This window comes from Benincasa hispida, chromosome 12 (assembly GCF_009727055.1).
Source record: "Benincasa hispida cultivar B227 chromosome 12, ASM972705v1, whole genome shotgun sequence".
Lineage (NCBI taxonomy): Eukaryota > Viridiplantae > Streptophyta > Magnoliopsida > Cucurbitales > Cucurbitaceae > Benincasa > Benincasa hispida.
Window position 1 is genome coordinate 54741696 of NC_052360.1, and position 21124 is coordinate 54762819.

Here is a 21124-nt window from a genome sequence, read left to right on the forward strand (position 1 = left end):
TTAAGTTCTTTTCTATTTTTGTTCATAACTTTGGATTATCTAATTTTAGTTACTTTCAATAAATTCAAAATTTAGTCCATTAAATTTGATTTTTTAAAAATTATAATTGGTTAAATAATTATAATAATTTTCATATAAGAAAATATACTAGGTAAATATTTGTTTCACCCTTCACAAAAGTCTAGATTAAATTATCTGAGTAAGAACCAATAAAAAAAATAATTATATAGACTAGTTTTAAGATTTATGACGGTACACAATTAAAAAAATATTTAGACTAAAATAAAATAAAACTTAGAGTACAAAGATCGTAATCTTATTTTAACTAAAGTTTTATTATAGTGAAATTACAAAATTATATTTAATAATATATTATAATTATAATTACATTGATTAAATTTCAATTTTCTAAGAGGATGGGAGGCAAATTCGCAATTTAACCTCTTAATTGTTATTATTGTATTTGAAAAAAAGAAAAAGAAAAAGAAAAGAGAGAGAGAAAGAAAAAGGATGGGTGCGGAAAATCCTAAGAAGAGAGTTAAAAACTAAAAAGAAAACAGAGGAAGCGTTACTTTATGAAAAGTGAATAAGAGTTTGCATTTGGACCTGGGGTTTACTTATTTACTTACACACCACCACCCCTTTAAATCTACCTTACCCTTAATCTTACTCATATTTTCCCGCTCTCTCTTCTCCTCAATTTCCCATCTTCATTTTCAACCACTTTCTTCTCCACACACTCTAATGGCGAACCCTCTGATTTTCTGAACTTCACTCAACAATGGAGGATTCCACTCCTCAGAAGAAACCCACCAAACTCCCTCCTCTCTCCAAATTTGAGGTCTATTTCTCAACCATTCTTCTTCTTCTTCTTCTTCTTCTTCTATGTATTCTTTTCCCATTTGGGTTTTTTTTTTTTTTTTTTTTTTTAACTTTTCTTTTCCAATTTTATACTTCTTCAACAAACACAATAATGGAGAACAATTTTATTTATTATTATAAATAAACTCAATTTCCACCATGGATGAGACTTTTCTTTCTCTTCCTCTGTAATTCCAACCCCATTTTCGCTTTCTTTTCACTTTCTCATTTGGGTTTGTTTTTCTTCCTCTTTTTCGTCTATCTTTCTCTTGAGTTTCTCAATTGGGGGTTTGTTTCTTTTTTTGGGTCTCTTGTTGTAATTTGAGATGTGGCTATTCTATTCTCTGTTTCTTCCTCTGTTACTGTAACTCCATTTTCTCCCTCTTCTGAGTTTCTCAATTGGGTTCTCTTTTTTTGGGTCTCTTCTGTAATTTGAAATGTGGGTTTCCTTTTTTTTCTTTCTTTCTTAATTTCAACCCCATTTTCTCCCTCTTTTAAGTTTCTGGTTTTCTTGTGGTAATTTGAGATGTGGGTATTCGCTATTCTCTGTTTCTTCCTCTTTAAAATTTCTGAATTGTGGGGTTGTTTGTTCAGAAAAAAAAAGGTTTGAGATCTGGTTTAAAACATGTTAAATTTGACTAAATTGTTTTATTTGATTGCAGGATTCACCAGTTTTCAATTTCATCAACAGTCTTTCTCCCATAAAGCCTGTTAAATCCATTCACATTACTCAAACATTCAACTCCATCTCTTTCCCTTCTCTCCCTGTTTTCACTTCCCCACCACATAATTTCAGTCCTCTCAAGTCCCCAAAAAGGTAAAGAAAACAACAAAATACTTGCATTTAATTCTATTCAATTAAATTAAATTATCCTAATCATTTTATTAAATTAATTAATTTCTACAGGCCGAATTTTTCGAACCCTTCGAGATCCCCGCCTGCAGTTTCTAAAAATGAAGGAGCGGTTATAATAATGGACCAGTTACTGGAGATTTTCGTGCCGGAAATTCCTCCTTCCGGCGACGGTTCAACTCCGGTAATTCAGCCACCAGAAACGGTCGATTCCGACGCCGGTGAGGTACTGATATTTCGTTGTCCGATTAGCTCTGAAGCTATGGACGGGGCGATTCATGGAGTGGAAGATGAGGGATTGCTTCAAAACGACAGCGTTTTGAATAGAATAGAAGAAAACAAGGTAAAGTCCTTTTTCAATTTATATATTTTTTTTTTTTTGAGCAATTTTTTTGGTATTTGTTTTGAATTGTTTGTGTCCCACTCTTTTGCATGCTGTTCAGTTTCAGGGATCATTTGACAATGTTTTTGGTTCAATTCAAACATACTTTTTGGTTTTTCTATGGATTTGTCTCTATGTTTTTTGTCCCCCTTAAAGAATTTATATTCATTATGTGTTTCAAAGTATAAAGATTAAATATATGGTCATTCAAAAAAAAAAAAAAAAAAAGAAATATATTAAGTATATGGGATTTTCAAATTATATTCACCGTGTTTCAAAGCATAAAGATTGGTTATTGAAAACAAATAATAATAAATAGAGAAGCAAAATTGAGTGTATGGTATTTTCAAAGTGACAGATGGTTTTTTTTAAAGAAGTGTGGTTCCATTTGATAATGATGGTATTTTTTTTTAAAAAAAAATTATTAGTTTTTTTAATTAAAAAAATTTATTTACTATCATGAAATTAACTTTTTACCAATTACTTTTTTAATTTTCAAAATTCGAAACATGGATAGGTAGTGAATAACAAAACAAAAAAATAGCTTAGGACCTTTGAATAACTATTTAGTTTTTAAAGATTATGTTTGTATTTTCACAATTTTTTAATCATGATTTACTTATTTTCTAAGCAAAAATTTCAATTCTTAACTAAATTATAGAAATAAAGATAAGTATTTCATGGACATGGAGAAATATATTGAAGGATTCAATGAAGAGGTTTTTCCTTCATTATTTATTTGTTTTGTTTTGTTTTTTTGGAAAAAAAATTCAATAAATAAGAATTTAATTGAGATTGGAGGGGTTATTTTGATGGTAATTGAGTGATTCAATGTGGGACATTTTTTTTATACTCGATTGTGTTGACTAAATGGTCAAAAAGAAACAAAGTAATACAGGACATAAGTATTTACAAGAGATATGGTGATCTGTTTTACCTTAACGTTTTGTTTTTCTTACATTTTTTAAAAACAAAAAATAACGGCCTTATGACAACTAAGGTCTGGTTTTGTTTTTTAATAAGAAATGGATTTGAATTTTGTGATTTCTTATAGATTAAATTAGAAGTTTATTTCAATATTTTGAAGGGTATAATTACTTTTTGAATTTTCGCCTATGAACTTTATAAATATATGGTGGCTCGTCAAAATTTCAGAATAGGTCCATAATACATGCATTTTTTTTTTTAAAAAAATTAATTTATTTAGTGATATAAATTTGAAGATTTATATCTAATTAAACATATACTTTAATTTGTAGTCTAATATACCAATAGATTTTTAAAATATCAAATAGGACGCAAAATTTAAAATTTAAAAATATATTATACACCTTTTTAAATTTTGTGTGCTTATTTTATATAAAATTAAAAATTTATTGAAAGTTTAGGAGATTATATATATATATAAAAAGGAATATTCATAGTCTAACTGTTTTACTTGTGTCTTTATTTTGTTTTGATGTTCAAATTATGTCTTTCATTACTCACTATTGGACTGGTGGATGTATGTTAAAGAAATAAACTAGTTTTTATTAAAAGTTTATAGATTATAACATAACAGATTAAACAACCTTACTCCATCTCTCCAACATTCTTTTATTATACCGTCAGGTGTCTAACATATCATTGAATTTTAAAATTTATTTAATAAAAATCTCTAAGATCCCACCTTATAATCATTTTATTTTTGTTTTCTGTTTTTAAAAATGAAGTCTATATCATCTTAATACCTTACAAAAATTGAATTATAAGTCAAATTCCAAAAATTAGAATAAAAAATTTAGAGGTGAAATTGGTGCTTATATGCTTAACTTTCAAAAATTAAGAACTAAAAGTAAAATGGTTATCAAACATAGTTTGAACTTTTAACATTATATAATATAAATATATATATATATATATATATATATATATAAATATATTTTTTAAAATTTAAAAGTGTCTATTAATTAATTGAGCTTTAACTTTGTATTTAACATGTGGATAACTTTTATATTGGAATAAAATTATGTGTAGTAGAGTTGCACCTATCTCTTATATAGTTGCGTTACACTTAATGAAAAAAATAAATAAAAGATTTATTTTTAATTTTTTAACTTTGCATTTAACATGTAAATATTTTGTTGTCAACATTTTTGTTTAAATAAAAATATTTTTTTTTGTGATTAAAAAAAGAGAGTATGGGATTTATATGTAGTCTAAGTTATACCTAAATATTATTTTTTATTGGGTGGCAAATAAAAATTTAATTTAGTTTTTTTTTTCTATTTGTCCAATATTGTAAGGTTAAACAATTTTTTTTTCTTTTGGAGTTGAAGAAACTAATTATGAGGATTATCATATATATATATATATATTAAATTTTGAAAATCTATTTAGTGTACAACAAGAAATGAAAAACGGAAAAAAAAATATTTTATCATTATTTTTTCTTTAAGAAAAGAAAAAGAAAAAGGAAAAGGAAAAAGAAAGAGGGGAGAGTGGTAGTATTTTATGATGGAATATAGCTAACGGAAAGTGTATTTTTTGTGAACTTGTGGGGATTGTGTAGCTTCTCTCTAACCTACAGAGCGGGAACATGCGGAGGCGATGTCTAGATTTCGAAATGGCGGGAAAGCCCAACGCGGCGGAGGCCGCGGTGGAGGCGACCGGCGACGCTTCAATCCCCGGTTCTTCTTCTTCCTCATTTCGATGCACTCTTCCTGGTATTGGTTTGCACTTGAATGCTCTTGCAGCGACCTTCAAGCACTCCGATTCAGAGAATCTGTGTTCCGTTAGGCAGCCGAGCCTTCCCAGCTCATCTGCCCCCATTTTTGCCCCAAATTCCATTCGAGATCAGCCTTTGTTGGCTTCATCCACTCCTGAAAGTGAAATCCCTCCCCAAGAACCTGCGAATCTGACTGGAGAAGAACTCAATCAGATCAACCCTAAAAAGAATTGGTACGTGGAGGCTGATCATGTTTTATGTATTCTCTGTGATGATTGTCGTTCGTTCTGAGTATTTGGATTGATGTCATTTTGGATTTTTGTTTTGTTGCTTGTAGCTAATGATTTTTGAATGGATTTGTAGGAAATTGATGGAAAATGCCGAAATTGGGGCGTGTAAACGTTGTAATTGTAAGAAATCTAAGTGCCTGAAGCTGTAAGTAGCAATGTTTTAACTTCTATATTATTATCGATTGAAGTTAGGGAATCTCCATTTGTGTTAGGTCTTGCCAATATGATTTAGTAGTTTGAGTTTATTATGAACCATGTCTTACTAATCTAGCGAAAGATTCCAAGAGTTCACTGTTGCAACAGTTTGTGAACTTAAAGTAGTGTTGATAACATCAAAATTTCAATCTAAACTAGTAATTTTCTTCAGATATTGTGAATGCTTTGCTGCTGGTGTGTACTGCATTGAGCCGTGTTCATGTCAAGGCTGCTTCAACAAACCGATACATGAAGCCGTGGTTCTTGAGACTCGCAGGCAGATTGAATCTCGCAATCCACTAGCATTTGCTCCTAAAGTGATCCTGAACTGTGATTCTGTTTCTGAACTTGGGGTTAGATATTATGTGCCTTAAACGTTCCCATTTTGTTTAAGGATCTGTCTGCACCGTGTCTTGCAGTTTGATCTTGATTAGTTTTTGTCTTGCAGGATGATTCAAACAAAACTCCCGCTTCGGCACGACATAAACGAGGATGCAATTGTAAGAAATCAGGTTGCTTGAAAAAATACTGCGAATGCTATCAGGTGATTCGATTACTCCCTTTTCTCAAGCTCTTCTCGGGTGTGTTGAACATCATATCTGAACTGAACTTGGTGCTTTTGTTCTTAAAAAGGGTGGTGTTGGATGCTCCATTAACTGCAGATGTGAAGGCTGTAAAAATGCATTTGGGAGGAAAGATGGTGAGTTTGATATGTTGTTTGAATATACCTAGCCGTCCGTATTTCCCATCAATCATCCATCTAATTCTGCTTGCTGCATCTTTTTGTACCATTCTCTCATGGGACAGATATGGTGTTTGATTATACCTTGCTGCATCTTTTTTTAGCCAAAAATACTTAACAATCCAAGTCAAATGATTTTGGAAACAATTGAGAGCACTTTGAATTGCTTTGTTTGTGAGAAGAGAACAGCACTTTAACGGATTTCACTTGTAGGCTACTTTTATCCAGGTTCTTCTAGACTGAAGTACTTGTAGTGTGTTCTTTGTTTTTAAAAGCGCTTTAAGAAGAATTTTCAAGGAAGTGTAGAAGCAAATATTTATATGATTTCTTGAAACACTTATTTTAGATCACCATTTAGTTTATAACCCTTCTTTCTATTAATTTAGCCTGGCCACATATTTCCTCATCAAGACGGTACTCAGCAGTCAATACTAGTTACTTCTTATCGAACAACATCATTGCTTGGAATTCTTGTTTCTTTACATATGCTCATCTCATTGGATTGCAGAATCAGCTCTAATAGGAATTGAAACTGAACAAGAGGAAGAGGGAAGAGAACATTGCCAGAAAAATGCAGAAGTACAGAGCGATGATGATCATCCGAACCCAAGCAATGCTGCTCCCTCGACACCACTAGGACCAAGCAGGTAAGCAATCAATATATTTATTGATATAAACAACACGGTTAAAGTTGGTAAGATTAATTAATATCCATAAAAATGTTGCTCCTTTCAGATCATTGATTCCATTTCCATTCCCATTGAAGAGGAGATTTCCATCTTTCCTCAACGACGAATCCTCCTCTAGATTATTGAGCGTTCGATTCAAACTCGAGAAGCATGGCATCACTCAAACAGAGCCCAAGTTTGAGAAAACACCCTGTGAAGATGTGATGCCAGAAACACTTTGTAATGGTTGCCCTTCTAGCACAGGTGTTAAGAGTGTTTCTCCCAACAGTAAGAGGGTTACTCTACCTCCACCGCAGGGCGATTTCAGGCCGCTGCCCTCGACTAGAATTGGTCGGAAATTGATACTGCAGTCCATACCTTCTTTCCCTTCTCTCACCAATCAAAACTCACGAATGAATGGACCCAGTGAACTGTAAAGTCTACTCCATAATCCGTCGTCTTCTTCTCAACCATTAAGGACGCCTCAAGTTTAGGCTAATGTTAATTTGATAGGTTTTTTGAAGTTTAGTTTTTTTTTCTGACAAACTTGTTAGACACAATTCAATTTTGAACTTATGATCCTCTATACTAGTATCCTTGCCCCCAAAAAATAAAGTGTCAAACTAGGGAAAAGGTAATTAATCTCTTCTCTTATTTTCTCGATAAAAGAAAGTACATTGTGTTATGGTTGCACTCAAATGATTTATTTTATGTGGTTGTGGTATTTATATATGTTTTTAATTTTTGTTTTCAGGTTCTCATCTCATGTTTTGCATTGAACACCAATCATAAAAAAACAGAATTTTTTTTCCTCCGATGATTGTGTTTAAATATGGTTAAGATAGCAGGTTTGCAGCCCTTAAATGTTGTTACTTTCGTTATTATTTAGGCTAAATCACAAAAAATGCATCTTAACTTTGCTATTTATTTCAAAAATCTCTTGAGAGTAGAAATCTATTAGAATTTTGAATGAAAATTGAGAATGGAATTAGAATTTTGGCATATTTTTACTTCAAGGGTAGTTTTTATACCTTTATGAAAGGTCAAGTAGCCTAATTTTTACCACCAAAATAAAAGAAACTTTTCCGATTTAAACCTGTTTTGGCAAAATGTCACTTGTTTTTGTGTGTTTTTTTCTTGTTCTTTACATGTTTATAAAACTTCTAATTTTAAAAGAAAAAAAACTTAGCCAAAACCTATACAACATTCAATAGTAATGTGTGTCATGTGACAATTTGTTTTAAATGATTCAATAGTAATGTACCATGTGACAATTTATTTTAAAAAAAATTATTTTATCTTTAAGTGGGAAACATGAGATTAGGTTGATCTAATCACGCGCCTTTTTGAAAAAGGAGAGAGAAATTTCATGGGCATCTTTCTATTAACTCAATGGTAAAAAAGAATTTTACTTTTCAAAAAGTTAAAAAAAAAAAAAGAAGAAAGAAAATAGAAAAAGAAAGAGGGCAAGTTAATTGGTTTTGGGTTGGCCATTTCTACCCATACTCTAAACGTGGGTTGGGCTTAGAGGCCCAATCCATTAACGAATGCAACGACTCCATTCCTCTTAGACAAACGCAATTTCTCTATTTTCCAATTCATTTTCCTTTCACAAAATCGCTGCCACTGTTTTTGCAGAATTTACGAGCCGACGTGTTGCTCAAGTCGCTGCCGGTGGCACTTTCTTAGAGCATACGATCGGAAAAACCCATCCTATATAGAGAAAAGTGAGGACTTGTTCGGAGGCAAAGGATCGAAGAGTATTGAATCTAAACAACGAGATTATGGAATGTGTTTTCGGCTTAGTGGGTAACGGTTTCGCCATTGTTGCCGCTGATTCTTCGGCGGTTCACAGCATTTTGGTCCATAAATCCGACGAGGACAAGATTATGGTCCTCGACTCTCACAAGCTCGTCGCTGCTAGCGGCGAGCCTGGTGACAGGTTCATTTACACAAGCTTTTACAGATGATTTCGTTTTCTCAGAAATCTGAGGGTTTTGATTGCTTCGTTTTGCTCGTGTCCTTCTAGGGTTCAGTTCACCGAGTACATTCAGAAGAATGTGGCGTTGTATCAGTTCCGAAATGGGATCCCATTGACAACTGCTGCTGCTGCTAATTTTACTCGGGGGGAGCTTGCCACTGCATTGAGAAAGGTACATAATTAGTTTGTTGTTTTTTATGATTATGTTTCTTGTGGGTAATTGGAAGTCCATTTGAACATTTTCCTGCTTTTGATTCACTCTGGGTTACATGGGACAGTTGCCCTGATCTCACCATACTATATCCTGGTCTTATTGTCTCTTGGGTGGGGCAGAGTTTGAAATTCATAATTAACTTGAATTCAAATTCAATGTTTTGGTACATCAAGATCGTTTTTATGCTTAGTAGGCTTAGTTTTTACGGGGGTGGTTTAGTGATCAAAGTATATTGTAAATTTTAAATTGCATACAGCCTAAGAGTTGGTTCTTATTCTTGGTAGGAAGCAAGTGCTAGCACTTTCTTTCTTCTGCTGTTACTCTATAAACCTTTTATGCTTTTTTGTTTTTGGTGTTCGTGAGTGTCCAAGCCAACTTGCACGTACTTTGACTAATCTCCCAGACTTGACCCTATAACATTTGAGTGTCAAGGGAAGTCCTATGATATCGAATCTTAGGTAGGTGGCTTTTATCATAAGATTGGTCCCATGACCTCTTAGCCCTTTATTAAGGTCATGTTCCCTATTTACCATTAGGCCAATCGAGGATGGTTATATGCCTTTTATGTTCTAATATTAGAAAATCGGAGTAGTGTTAAGTTGGAGAATTTTAAATGATTCGTTGTGGCTGTTTCTATGAGGATGCCAACACAACTTTCATCTTGTGATATTTATAGGTTGTAGGCAGTAGGCTTGTAGCTATCCTGTCTTTCATGGAAGTTTATGTCTATTTTCTTACGAGAGTTCAGTTACACAACTAATGTGCGAACTTCTTGTTTAGCATTATCATCTTTTTCCCCAATAAGATGTTTAGAAAGGTAACAAAGTATATATGCTGCTACTGGGTAGTTTTGTTCATTTCTCAGTATTTGCATTGTGACTGTGAGAGTGTAATGAATTGCAAGATTTGAAGTATATCTCGTGAACTTGGCAATTTGGTGTTTCTGCATTTTCATTAAGATGTATTTGTTTTTCCCAATAGTTAGATAGATTAGGTGGTCTAATTGGTAAAATTTTTGGTGGAATTGTCAAGAGCAGGTACGGGGTTGGGCAGTACTGGCATTGGTACTTGATGATGATACGTTGAGATGGTTGAACCTAATATAAAAATAGATTTTTTTGGGCTTGTGTATATAGGACCAAATTTTGGTCGTATGCATTGCTAACATGATCATTTTGAATAATTTAGACCTGGTTGGTAACTATTTGGTTTTTTGTTTTTTGTTTTTGAAAATTTAGTCTATAAACACTCATTCCATTTCTAAATTTCTTGCTTTGTTATCTACTTTTTACCGGTATTTTCAAAAACCAAGTCAAATTTGGACAACTAAAAAAAAAAATAGCATACTTTTGTTTTTGAAAGTTGTCAAATAATTCAACTCTTTTACTTAAGAAAGATGCAAATCATCGGAAGAACTTGAGATGAAATAGGCTTAATTTTTAAAATTCAAGAACAAAAAACAAAAGACAAAATGGTTACTAGACGAATTCTTAATTTTCATCTATAAAATTCATTAGCTTTTGATGCAGCTCTATTTCTAGTCTTGAGGAATGCTCTCAAACATGGAAAAACAAAAGGCTGAATCATGTTTATCTATGTTGGCCCCTATACTTTGAAGTTTGTTCAAGTTTAGTTTCTATACTTTCAATTGTCCGATTTTAGTCCCATACTTTTAATAAATCTTAAATTTAGTCCTCACTACTAGTTATGGTTGGTTTTTTTAAAAATAAATTGTTATCTATTGCCATTTTTACTTTGAATTTTGAAAACATATTCACATATAATATTTTTTTTTGCATGAAAATTATTATTATTATTATTTAACTAATTTTGGTTAAAAATAACTTTGAGAGTCGAAATTCTAAAGTTGGATAATTGAAAGTATGAGGATTAAAATTGAAAATTTTCAATTATAGGCACCAAAATGATATTTTAACTTTTATTTATTCATTTTGTTGGTCAACTTATAAGAATGTATTACAGACATGGTATCACCATAACTTTTCTGTTCTAGGGTTCATAGCTAGCATATGACTATTCCATCTCCCTTGTGTTTCAATATCTAGGGATTTATCTTCCTTTCATATCTTAATTTATCTATCAAGTTCTGTTCTAGCACAAAGCATTTAGTTCATGGCCTCATGGGGGCTTTTAAATTGAACCTCTGAAGCTAGTAAAATTTTCAAGAGCTTATTTTGTAGTTGTATAATACAAAATTCGCCTGAAATCGTTATGTAACTACTACTCTTAGGTCTTACTGGACTACGTGTCTATTTTCAGAATCCATACTCTGTAAATATCCTCCTGGCTGGCTATGATAAGGAGACTGGCCCATCGCTTTACTACATCGATTACATTGCGACGCTTCACAAGGTTGAGAAAGGTGCTTTTGGTTATGGATCCTACTTTTCACTCTCTATGATGGATAGGCATTACCATAGCGGCATGTCAGTTGAGGAAGCAATCGACTTGGTCGATAAATGCATCGTCGAGATACGTTCAAGGCTGGTAGTGGCTCCACCAAACTTTGTGATCAAGATTGTAGACAAGGATGGGGCAAGAGAGGTTGCATGGCGTCAATCCATTAAAGATACTGGAGCTCTTCCAGTTTGAGGAGTTTGACATTGTTGGAGAACTTGGTTTTTATTTTGACATTTTTCCCCCTCTGTTTTGTATACAAATGTTATGTCCTGCCAAGACCTGGTTCATTAGTCTTAATTGGAAGTGTGCTTATGCTGCCATTTGAATCAGATTTAGGAAAAATAGATTTGAAAATTTGAGGTTATGATTCATCTTCTATTATGGACCTACAAGGTTTCTATCTTTTGGGTACCTTGTGGTTTCTTCAAGCATAACTGATATCTTTTATTTTATTATTTATTTTTTTTGGAAGAAAGTAAAGCTTTATCTAAATTTTAGACATCAAATGCAACTTTGTTTTTTCTATTAGGTAAAATTGGGAATACCTGGAAGTGGGTCTCTACTCTCTACTTATTTATTTACTTTTTAAAATTTCTTGATCATAAACGAAAAAAAAGGGGATTTTTACATTAAAAAATATCTTTAAATTTGAATTTTTTCAAGAAAGATTTTTAATATTATTTTTGGACAAATTTATCATTTTTTATTATTTTATGTTATTAATATTAAGATATAGATTATGTTATTAATATTATCTTCAACGTAGAATCTTTTTTGAATACCATCCACGTACATTCTTGGTGAATCGAAGGCAAAAAAGGAAAAAAAAAAAGAGTAATAAAACTAAAAATGAAAAGTCTTTCAAAAAAAGAGAGAGAGAGAGAGAGAAGAAAAAAAACATTGTTGGTGAATTCTTTGCCTGCCCATTTTGTCCGAGGAAAAAAGAAAAAGAAAAAAAAAGGAATTCTTTGAAGAATTTAGTTCATGTAAACATCGTATAATTACATAAAATGTCGAAACTTTGCTATTTTTCACTGGCAGTTCGCCAATATATAGTTTATAAGGTTCGTAATTAGCGGTGGCACGGAAAGCATATCTATCTAATTATTGTTACGACTATGAGCGACGATCAATACTCTTAATGAAGGCCAAAGGGATCGCAACAATTCCAACAATTTCTAGTTTTTCACTGCAGTCTGCAGTGGACTGAAGGCTGAAGCCATCACTCCTTCATAGACCCCTAGTTTTTGAGCTTCGATCAAAAGTAAGTTTTCTTTCTGTCTTTCAGGCTTAAGTGGCTTCGTAATCACCTTATTTCTGGGCTTTCTTACTTGCTCCATTTTGGCGTCTCCAACGTTTCATACAGTTTTCTGGATCTATATGTCTACTACATTATTTCTGGGCTTTGCTTATTTTGGAGCCTCCATGGTTTTTGTAATCGCCTTGGGCTCCGATTAAAGTTGGGGTTAGGAACAGTTTAATCTCTTCTATATTGGGAGTTTTGATATCTTAATCCAATAATCTGGCGGATAATTCTTGTTTGGTTATTTGATTTTGACAATCAGGTGGGTTTTTTAATCTTATTTCTGTTATGGAGTATTTGAACACAGAGTTCAGTTTGTTTCCTTTGGTTTTTCTGCTTTTTATTTTGTGGAATTGAGAGATGATGATTGTGGTTCTTAGTTGTTGTGATTTTCCCTTTTCTTCTGTCAGTTTCCTCTTGACGATGGGTACGGTTGGTGATAATTGGGGAGACGATTTTTCTATCATCAGAGACAAAGGAGAGATTTCCTATATTGACTACGAAGATGATAAATCTGTTTGCAGTTATAATCCTATTGAGGAAGGTCCAATTATTGTTTCAGTGCCTTTTGCTTTTGTGAATGGCAAACCTCAATCAGTTTTCGTCGGAGAAACAGTGGCTGATATGATTACCATCAAGAACACCACCGATGAATCTGTGGATCTATGGTCCGTTAATATTTATGCATCCAATCCCGAAAACTCGTTTACACTTTCTCTAATGGAGCCCCCAGGTCCAAATGCTGACATAGAAAGTGTACAAGCTTTCTTGGAGTCTTTTTCATTGGAGGATAGAATGATCCATCCGGATGAGACTCTTACTGTATGGCTGTCTTGCAAGCCAAAGGAAATTGGCTTGCACACGACCATTGTGCATTTTGATCTTGGCAATGAAAGAATAGAACGAGTGTCTTTTCTTTTAGCAGATGATAAGATTTCACAGTCGTTGGCTTCTAGGAAGCCATATTCAAGAGATAGGAGAAAGAGGCATGAGGCAGTAGATTCGTATATTCCTGGCTCACGTCCTGTTAGAACACGAGGTAAGGGATTCAAAAATTTCCTTCTCCAATATGAAATCCCTAGTAGAATTAGAGATGAACTTAGCAGAAAGGAGATTCCTAGTGCTGTTCGAGAAGGACTTAAAAGAGATACCTACATTTCCTATTTCATGACATTGTTGAACATGGAAGAAATACAACTAGAGGTAAATATACATACATATATATTTTATGAATGAAAAAAAAAAGATGTGAATGTATTTACTCTTTTCTTTTTGAGATTATGTGAAACTTGGTTAGTTATTGCCTACAGGAAGACATGAGAGCTTATGATATGGAGCACGTTTCTATGAGAAGAAAGGGACATAACTTTTTGTCCCTCGAGGTTCCTGGGCTCGCTGAGAGAAGGCCTTCACTTGTCCATGGAGATTATATCCTTGCCAAGACGCCTTTTGACTCAGTTTCTGCTTATCAGGTCTAGGTCCACATAAACATTGATAGTTGTCTTCTTATCCCATTCATATGCCATTACTTTTAGAAAATATTCCTGCTCTTGAGAAGCTGTTCATATATGAAAAGACACAAGCAGGTTGGTAGGGTTCTTAGCCAAACTCGAGTATGTATGTAGATTGTGCAACATGTTCTCTATATACACTGCTCTATCTGTCAGAAGTATGTCTGGATTCTGGAATAATAGAATCTCTGGCATTAACTGTGAATGATTTTTAATGATATGTTATTTTCTCTCTTGTCAAAGCATGAATACCTATACACTAAAACCATGTGCCGTACTCTTGTATAAAATTCTTTAGGCATTCGATTTCTTTGACACCGAAGTCACTTTTTGGTTGTAGTCTTATCACGTGAACAAGTAATGTGCATACTTTCCTTGATCACCTAAGAATAGCTAATGGTAATTTAATCTTTTACCTTTGTCCGCTTCATCTTTTCTGGAACTGATGTTGTGATGTGCAAATTTGTGGTTTAATATTCAGAATGCCCTTGTCCATGTTCCATAACCAATTCCAGTATCGTGCAGGGGTATATTCATCACGTTGAAGCTGATGAAGTTTTCCTAAAATTTGCTCCTGAATTTCACATTAACCACAGAGATGACAATTTGTATAATGTCCAGTTTACCTATAACAGAATTAACATGAGAAGGTTCTATCAGGCTGTTGATGCTGCAGAAAGTTTGGCAAAGGAGTTTCTGTTCCCATACGATTTTTCAGAAAGAAGATATATCAAGACTACTCCGCTGGTGCCTATAACTCAGAACATCAATGAGGAACAGATGCGTTGTGTTCAGATGATCCTCGGTTGCAGAGGAGCGCCACCTTATTTAGTTCATGGACCTCCTGGTACCGGTAAGACTCAAACCTTGGTGGAAGCGATCCTACAACTCTATACGACACGAAAGAATGCTCGGATACTCGTTTGTGCTGCTTCAAATAGTGCTGCAGACCACATACTGGAGAAGCTCCTCAGTCAGGAGGGTGTTGAAATTCGTGAAAATGATGTTTTCAGGCTAAATGCAAGCACGCGGCAATACGAGGAAATCAAGGCTGACCACCTTCGCTACTGCTTCTTTGATGAACACATTTTCAGGTGTCCTCCCCGCAATGCTCTAGTGCGCTATAGGATTGTTGTTTCAACTTATATGAGTACTTCCCTTCTTTATGCTGAGGATATCAAGCGGGGTCACTTCTCTCACATTTTCTTGGATGAGGCTGGCCAAGCTTCAGAACCAGAATCCATAATTCCTATATCCAACCTCTGTCTAAGGAAAACAGTTGTCGTTCTTGCTGGTGATCCCATGCAATTAGGTCCCGTGATTTACTCCAAAGAAGCAGAAATTTATGGATTGGGTAAATCATATTTGGAAAGGCTTTTTGAATGTGAGTATTACAGCACTGGGGATGAAAACTATGTAATAAAGTTGTTAAGAAACTATAGATGTCATCCAGATATCTTGCATCTTCCTTCTACATTGTTCTATGGGGGTGAACTAATTGCATGTAAAGATGAGAAAAGTCTCCTCACGGATATAGCAGATATTCGTCAAGTACTTCCTAATAAAGAGTTTCCTGTTCTTTTCTTTGGTATCCAAGGTTGTGATGAGCGGGAAGGCAACAACCCGTCATGGTTTAACCGAATTGAGGTTAGCAAGGTGGTTGAGATTATAAGGAAACTGACTGATGGTGGAAATCTGAGCGAGGAAAATATCGGGGTCATAACACCCTATCGACAACAAGTGCTCAAAATAAGGAAAGCCCTTGATAGCCTGGATATGATTGATATAAAGGTTGGTAGTGTAGAACAATTTCAAGGACAAGAGAGGCAAGTGATTATTGTTTCTACTGTTCGATCAACGATCAAACATAATGAGTTTGACAGAACATACTGTTTAGGGTTTTTGAGTAATCCAAGAAGGTTTAATGTGGCTGTTACCCGGGCTATATCTCTTCTGGTCATAATTGGCAATCCCCATATAATCAATCAGGTGATTTATGTTAAATAAATGTTGTTCTGATTCAACGTGGCATTAACTGTCGTTATATGTTCGTTACCGAAACATCTCTTTTAGTGACCTAAACGTTATGAACATCTTTAAATTGCAGAGTCCTGTCTAATATTTTACTGGATCTAACGATGGTGTACTCTTAAATGTATTCATCGATAGCCACATTCCCCTGAAGTTCAATAGTATCCTCTTATTTTTTCACCTGATGGACCCTTAATTTTGCTCCCCGCCTGGTTCTTTCTTCATTGTATTATTGTGCATCAAAACTAATAAATTTCATTCAAGTAGATAACTTGAATGCAATGCCCTTACTCGAACAGGATTTGTTCTATTAGTTGTACAACTGTGTCCTTGAATTCTAAAGATAATTTGAATACATGAAACTCTCGGTGTTATTCTCTCTTATAAATATGCTGGCCCAGTAGTCTTGAGATTTCCTGTAGGGGAATATTTGGAAAGGGAGAGCAAGGTACAGCATTGTGAAGTGTCTTTGGGTGTCTCTAATAACTAAGAAGATACCTGAAAAGAATGACTTACAGCGTTGTTTTGGCAGGATGTCTATTGGAACAAGCTGTTATGGCAGTGTGTTGACAAAGATTCATATCAAGGTTGCCCCCTCCCCGAAAGGCAGGATCCCACATATGAGGAACAACCCTGCAATAATGAAGAGGGACAAAGTTCAGGATTTGAAGAAGCAGGCCAGAATCAAGAGCCGCTGGAGCCGGCACTGGCACCAAAGACGGAATTTTCTGAACCAGTTGTTGATGAAGCTGAATGGTCTGATGGGTGGAAGTAACTTTTGGTACCAGTCCAGAAACAAAGTGGAGAAAGAAAATTCTTGGTTACCGTTATCTTCTTTACATCTTTGTAGGTGTCTTGGAAATTTTGTTTATATACTCTAACCGTGTTAGTTTAAGAACTTTACCTTCACGCTAAAGTTGAGGCGTTGGAAAGTTAATATCCCTATATAGTCTCATTATAAATGATCATTTCTCAACAATGCGGAACTCTAAATTTTCCTGTTTGGGATCGATGAAGTAAAGAATGAAAGGATTTATAATTTGTTTTGCTGTTGCATGTTTATACATTCTATAAACATAAATTCCCGTCGATCGAGTAGAAAAAAGAAAACATCCCATTACGAAAAGTTTGGCATTTTTGCTATCACAGTGACAGTAAACTCTGCGACCCAGATCTCTACACCATGGTTACACAGCGATACAAAGTGCATCAAAAAGCTGCTCTAAAATGGACGAAATGTGGATAAGGAAGAGTGAACCTGAAAAGAACAAACCAATACAATCTTTTGCCAATGAAAAACGTTTGGTTGTAGCAGATGACAGAGATGGCGGCGGTTCATCTGCAGGTGCTGACGGCGATACGGTTGCGGATGGTGGTAAGCCCATATCAGGAGCTGGTATATTCTCGTCAGCTACACGGTTGTAAGCAAACATTTGAGGGTAATATTCATTATAATGTTGTAAGCAATCGACCACAAATTGCTACTAATTAAAGCCACAAAGATGACGAGGTTTAACTTGATCTTATTTGTTGATTGAAAAGCAAAATCTTTCTTTGATCCAAACACTTAGTAGCTATAGGCCTATAGCCAATACTTTATCTTAAGATTTGTAATAAATAAAGAACCAACAGACACACGAGGATAAGGATATGATCTAACACATTATTCTTTAAATATCTGTGACACCAACACAAAAAGGACATGTTTGTAAAAAATTATATCATTTTTATATTAAAAGAGACTCAGCTAACCAGGTTAGCATTTATATACTTGAAAAAAAAAAAGTTATATGTATTTCGCTCTCTAAAATTAATATTCCTTCCTTTAATAAGTATTTGAAACATGTTAAATGAACGCGGTCGGATCTATATTTCCTTTATACAATTATTGTATAATATATTATTTATTATGTTAATATAAATAGGTAAATTGTAAAAACCACCCATGAAATATGATGTAGTTATAATTACACCATTGAATTTTCAATTGTGAAAATTGAGCCATTTACACCAAAGTTGAACCTCAAACTTGCAATAGTTGTAAGTTTGAGTGTACAATTTGTACAACAATTTTATGTTTGAGGATCCGATTTTAATACTTTTATAAGTTTGCGACTCAATTTTAATGATTGAAAGTTTGTGAGTGTAATTGCAACTATTACTGTACTTTAGAAAAGCGTTTCACTCGTGTTGGACTCAATAGTGAATACTGTCACCGAAACTGAAGTATACTTTCTTCATTTCTTAGTTTGTGATTATAAAGATAAATAAATTACAATTTGTTGTATCTTTTGCTGAAGGGTATTTGCTCAGCTAATCCAGATTGATGAAATACATTAAACAAGAAGAAATCAGAAGAGAATTACCAGGACTATCCGGCTCTTGGATTCTTGGAATCCTCGAGCTGTGAAGAGGAGGCAAAGTTCGTGAAGCTGATTAAACAAAAAAGAATTTGCTGTAATCAATTTTCAAATTAAGCAGTCTTTGATCGAACGAAACCACTAGAAACAAGAATTGCTAGAATCAACGATTCGAAAATCAAAACCGAAGAAGATCAAGAATCAAGAAATTCCAGTCATCAATAAAGAACGAGAAAACGAGAGGAAGAAGAACGATTTCGAACTCATACCAGCACAGATCGAGTCCAGAGAACTACTCTTCTCCAAATACATTCCACTTTCACCATTGAGAGGACAAAACGAAGACAGAGCAATCAGCTTCGTGCGATTCAACGGGAAGCCCAAAATCTGAGGCTCACGAAGAAAATAACAGAGGCAAATCCCGCCGCCGGAACTATAAGCGGAGGAGAATGCCTCACAGCACGCCGAGGGAACCGTATCGGATAGATTGTTCGGCGGAGCAGAGATGAAAGGCAGACATGGCGAGAGCAAGAGCAGCTCTCTGGTGGCGCATCCCGTCGGCGGCGGCGACATCGCAACCACCGCCATCGACGTTGTGAGAAATGCCATTAACATTGTGACGATGCTAATTATCGCCGCCATTGTTGATGATCGGAATTGCAAAGGAAATTACAGAGATCGAGAAATCAGAGATTATTTCTTCTTCAGGGCTTTTAGTTCTTTAACAATTTGCAATACAATTTCACAAGTCCTTAAACGATTATTCGAAGTTGAAAATAGCGGGAAGAATGAGTGAATTCCCCAAAATACCCTTTAACCGTTTTGGCAAATGAAACAGAGAACGAACAGAATCATAATACTCCGATCAATTCCATTCAATTTTCAAACAAAAAATTGACAACAACAAACAATAATATCGCAAAAATCAGTAGAATTTCATGATTACAAATGCAAATCCCAGAAGCAGAAAAGGATGTGGAAAACTGTTTGAAGGGACGGCGGAGGATGGGGTCAGAACTGGGCGACTTCCGCCAGTCTCCGACGGAGCTCCGGCTTCAGGATCTACCGGAAAAGATGGAGTAAGGGCCGGCGTGGTGGGCTCCGGCGCTGCAAAAAGCCAAGTTTTAGAGAAGAGAACAGAAAACAGAGTGATTGGTCATTGGATGAATTGAGAATGTTGATTACCTTGAGGACTGCCCGATGGTGAAGATTCTGGAGGAAGGCTTGGTCCAAGAGGAATTGGGCCTGTCCATTTCAGAATACGAACTATTAAATAAGCATTAACAGGGAAAAACTGGAAATTTCAATGATAAGAACATGAGGAAGAAGATGAAGTTTGATTAGAAAATGGTACCTGGTGCGGGAACAGGAGCAGAAGAGGCTGAAACAAGGCTACCCAGTTTAGTCATTTCATAACAAATCCAATAAAGCCTTTTTGGTTTCTTATTTTTAAAAATTGTGTTTTTTTTCCCTTTCACAATTATTTTTTATGGTATCTTTTTGTAGGAACAAAGTTTAAAATGTGGACATGACTTGGAATATGAAGATCTTAATTCTATCATCATTGAAACACTAATGATATTATTTAAAGATTATGTTTCAAATCAACAAACAACGTGATTTAATCCATAACTACGACAATTAAGGAGTAATTAGAAACATATGTACCATTGCATTGGAGGGGGACACCAGGCAAGTTACAAGCGCGAGGAAGTGAAATAGCAAGAGTCCTATTGATGGGTATTTGAAAGGGAACTCGTCCGGTGACGATTTGGCAGAGACAGTCCCGACCGCCGCTAGCGAGCAACCGGATCGCGTTACAACAATCGGAGGTCGGGGAAGTGCCATTGGCAGAGCTGTTGGTGACAAAGTTCAAACAAGGGCTGAAGCTTGAGAGCATAGAGGCACTACATGGCACATTCATCTGCCCATGCACCGGAAGAATAGCCACCAATGGCAAGGCCAAGAGTAATAAAAAGGGGCTAACAAATTTCATTTTGGGCTTTTTTGTGTTCTTTGTTTAGAAGTTTTTGGCTTTTGTGGGAAATTTGAATTGAGAAACATAGGAGAATGTTGTGGAGGGATTTATAGATAGAGAGGGACAAATTTTGGAGAGGGTTAATGAGGGAGTTGGTTTTGGGAGCTCAACTACTTTAACAAACATGTGAAAGATTTTAAAATTTTATAGGCCTCTTTTTTTAGTTGAATTTGGATTTGTTGACTTATGAAGGAAATTTGTAGCTTCATGATTGGCCAAAGTTTCAACTTCTCAATTAAGTTAATTATTTGGTTTTATACCTAATGTTGTGGGGGTGTTTTTGTCCTTTGGAAATTCGGACGTCTTATTTGGTAACAATTTTATTTTTTGTTTTTTATTTTTAGCTTTTGAAAATTAAGTGTATAAAAGCTCTTTTCATCTTTCAATTTCTTGCTTTTTATTCTACTCTTTATTAATCTTTACAAAAACCAACTGAAAATTTGAAAACTACAAAATATAGTTTTTAAGCTAAGAATCCAACTGTAAATCATGTAAGAAATTGGGAAAAAAATAAACTCAATTTTTAAAAAACAAAAACAAAAAATGAAATGGGTATCAAACGGGACT

General features: G+C 34.6%; 5 protein-coding genes across 6 annotated transcripts; 3 read left to right on the forward strand and 2 right to left on the reverse strand.

Annotated features, from left to right (window-relative positions):
• Positions 1 to 653: 653 nt before the first annotated feature.
• On the forward strand, positions 654 to 7397 carry LOC120092727 (protein tesmin/TSO1-like CXC 2). The gene is made up of 10 exons (XM_039050883.1): positions 654 to 841; positions 1524 to 1678; positions 1769 to 2057; positions 4648 to 5036; positions 5167 to 5238; positions 5461 to 5641; positions 5737 to 5832; positions 5922 to 5988; positions 6539 to 6677; positions 6766 to 7397. The coding sequence occupies exons 1-10, from the start codon at positions 782 to 784 to the stop codon at positions 7133 to 7135; spliced, it is 1818 nt and encodes a 605-aa protein (XP_038906811.1). The 5' UTR covers positions 654 to 781; the 3' UTR covers positions 7136 to 7397.
• Positions 7398 to 8290: 893 nt separating this feature from the next.
• On the forward strand, positions 8291 to 11725 carry LOC120092676 (proteasome subunit beta type-2-A). Its single transcript, XM_039050825.1, has 3 exons — positions 8291 to 8640; positions 8728 to 8851; positions 11174 to 11725. Exons 1-3 carry the CDS (start codon positions 8483 to 8485, stop codon positions 11504 to 11506), a joined length of 615 nt encoding a protein of 204 aa, XP_038906753.1. The 5' UTR covers positions 8291 to 8482; the 3' UTR covers positions 11507 to 11725.
• Positions 11726 to 12224: 499 nt separating this feature from the next.
• Positions 12225 to 17200, forward strand: LOC120066983 (probable RNA helicase SDE3). 2 transcript variants are annotated; one of them, XM_039018322.1, is made up of 5 exons: positions 12225 to 12578; positions 13028 to 13820; positions 13928 to 14089; positions 14654 to 16117; positions 16692 to 17200. In XM_039018322.1, exons 2-5 carry the CDS (start codon positions 13041 to 13043, stop codon positions 16932 to 16934), a joined length of 2649 nt encoding a protein of 882 aa, XP_038874250.1. In that variant the 5' UTR covers positions 12225 to 12578; positions 13028 to 13040; the 3' UTR covers positions 16935 to 17200. The 2 variants fall into 2 exon arrangements, with proteins under 2 accessions (XP_038874250.1, XP_038874251.1); XM_039018323.1 differs by lacking the exon at positions 12225 to 12578 and adding an exon at positions 12599 to 12879.
• A 142-nt stretch (positions 17201 to 17342) lies between these two features.
• LOC120066984 (non-specific lipid transfer protein GPI-anchored 25) lies at positions 17343 to 19218 on the reverse strand. Its single transcript, XM_039018324.1, has 3 exons — positions 18789 to 19218; positions 18526 to 18591; positions 17343 to 17570 (listed from the first exon to the last, which is right to left on the reverse strand). The coding sequence occupies exons 1-3, from the start codon at positions 19159 to 19161 to the stop codon at positions 17347 to 17349; spliced, it is 663 nt and encodes a 220-aa protein (XP_038874252.1). The 5' UTR covers positions 19162 to 19218; the 3' UTR covers positions 17343 to 17346.
• A 149-nt stretch (positions 19219 to 19367) lies between these two features.
• On the reverse strand, positions 19368 to 20623 carry LOC120066985 (non-specific lipid transfer protein GPI-anchored 19-like). Its single transcript, XM_039018325.1, has 4 exons — positions 20188 to 20623; positions 19874 to 19900; positions 19705 to 19764; positions 19368 to 19626 (listed from the first exon to the last, which is right to left on the reverse strand). Exons 1-4 carry the CDS (start codon positions 20513 to 20515, stop codon positions 19445 to 19447), a joined length of 597 nt encoding a protein of 198 aa, XP_038874253.1. The 5' UTR covers positions 20516 to 20623; the 3' UTR covers positions 19368 to 19444.
• Positions 20624 to 21124: the final 501 nt, after the last annotated feature.

Bases quoted from the DNA above. Each gene is read 5' to 3' on its own strand.
- LOC120066985 (XM_039018325.1), bottom strand. From the start codon at position 20,515: ATGAAATTTGTTAGCCCCTTTTTATTACTCTTGGCCTTGCCATTGGTG. The intron at 19,901-20,187 runs GTACATATGTTT...GCCTTGTTTCAG, and splicing joins TGTCCCCCTCCAATGCAATG to CCTCTTCTGCTCCTGTTCCC. The intron at 19,765-19,873 runs GTACCATTTTCT...TGAAATGGACAG, and splicing joins TGCTCCTGTTCCCGCACCAG to GCCCAATTCCTCTTGGACCA.
- LOC120092676 (XM_039050825.1), top strand. From the start codon at position 8,483: ATGGAATGTGTTTTCGGCTTAGTGGGTAACGGTTTCGCCATTGTTGCC. The intron at 8,641-8,727 runs GTTCATTTACAC...GTGTCCTTCTAG, and splicing joins AGCGGCGAGCCTGGTGACAG to GGTTCAGTTCACCGAGTACA. The intron at 8,852-11,173 runs GTACATAATTAG...GTCTATTTTCAG, and splicing joins TTGCCACTGCATTGAGAAAG to AATCCATACTCTGTAAATAT.
- LOC120092727 (XM_039050883.1), top strand. From the start codon at position 782: ATGGAGGATTCCACTCCTCAGAAGAAACCCACCAAACTCCCTCCTCTC. The intron at 5,239-5,460 runs GTAAGTAGCAAT...AATTTTCTTCAG, and splicing joins AAATCTAAGTGCCTGAAGCT to ATATTGTGAATGCTTTGCTG. The intron at 5,989-6,538 runs GTGAGTTTGATA...ATTGGATTGCAG, and splicing joins TGCATTTGGGAGGAAAGATG to AATCAGCTCTAATAGGAATT.
- LOC120066984 (XM_039018324.1), bottom strand. From the start codon at position 19,161: ATGGCGGCGATAATTAGCATCGTCACAATGTTAATGGCATTTCTCACA. The intron at 18,592-18,788 runs GTATGAGTTCGA...TTGTTTAATCAG, and splicing joins TCTGGACTCGATCTGTGCTG to CTTCACGAACTTTGCCTCCT. The intron at 17,571-18,525 runs GTAATTCTCTTC...ACAACCGTGTAG, and splicing joins CCAAGAGCCGGATAGTCCTG to CTGACGAGAATATACCAGCT.
- LOC120066983 (XM_039018322.1), top strand. From the start codon at position 13,041: ATGGGTACGGTTGGTGATAATTGGGGAGACGATTTTTCTATCATCAGA. The intron at 14,090-14,653 runs GTCTAGGTCCAC...AGTATCGTGCAG, and splicing joins ACTCAGTTTCTGCTTATCAG to GGGTATATTCATCACGTTGA. The intron at 16,118-16,691 runs GTGATTTATGTT...TTGTTTTGGCAG, and splicing joins ATCCCCATATAATCAATCAG to GATGTCTATTGGAACAAGCT.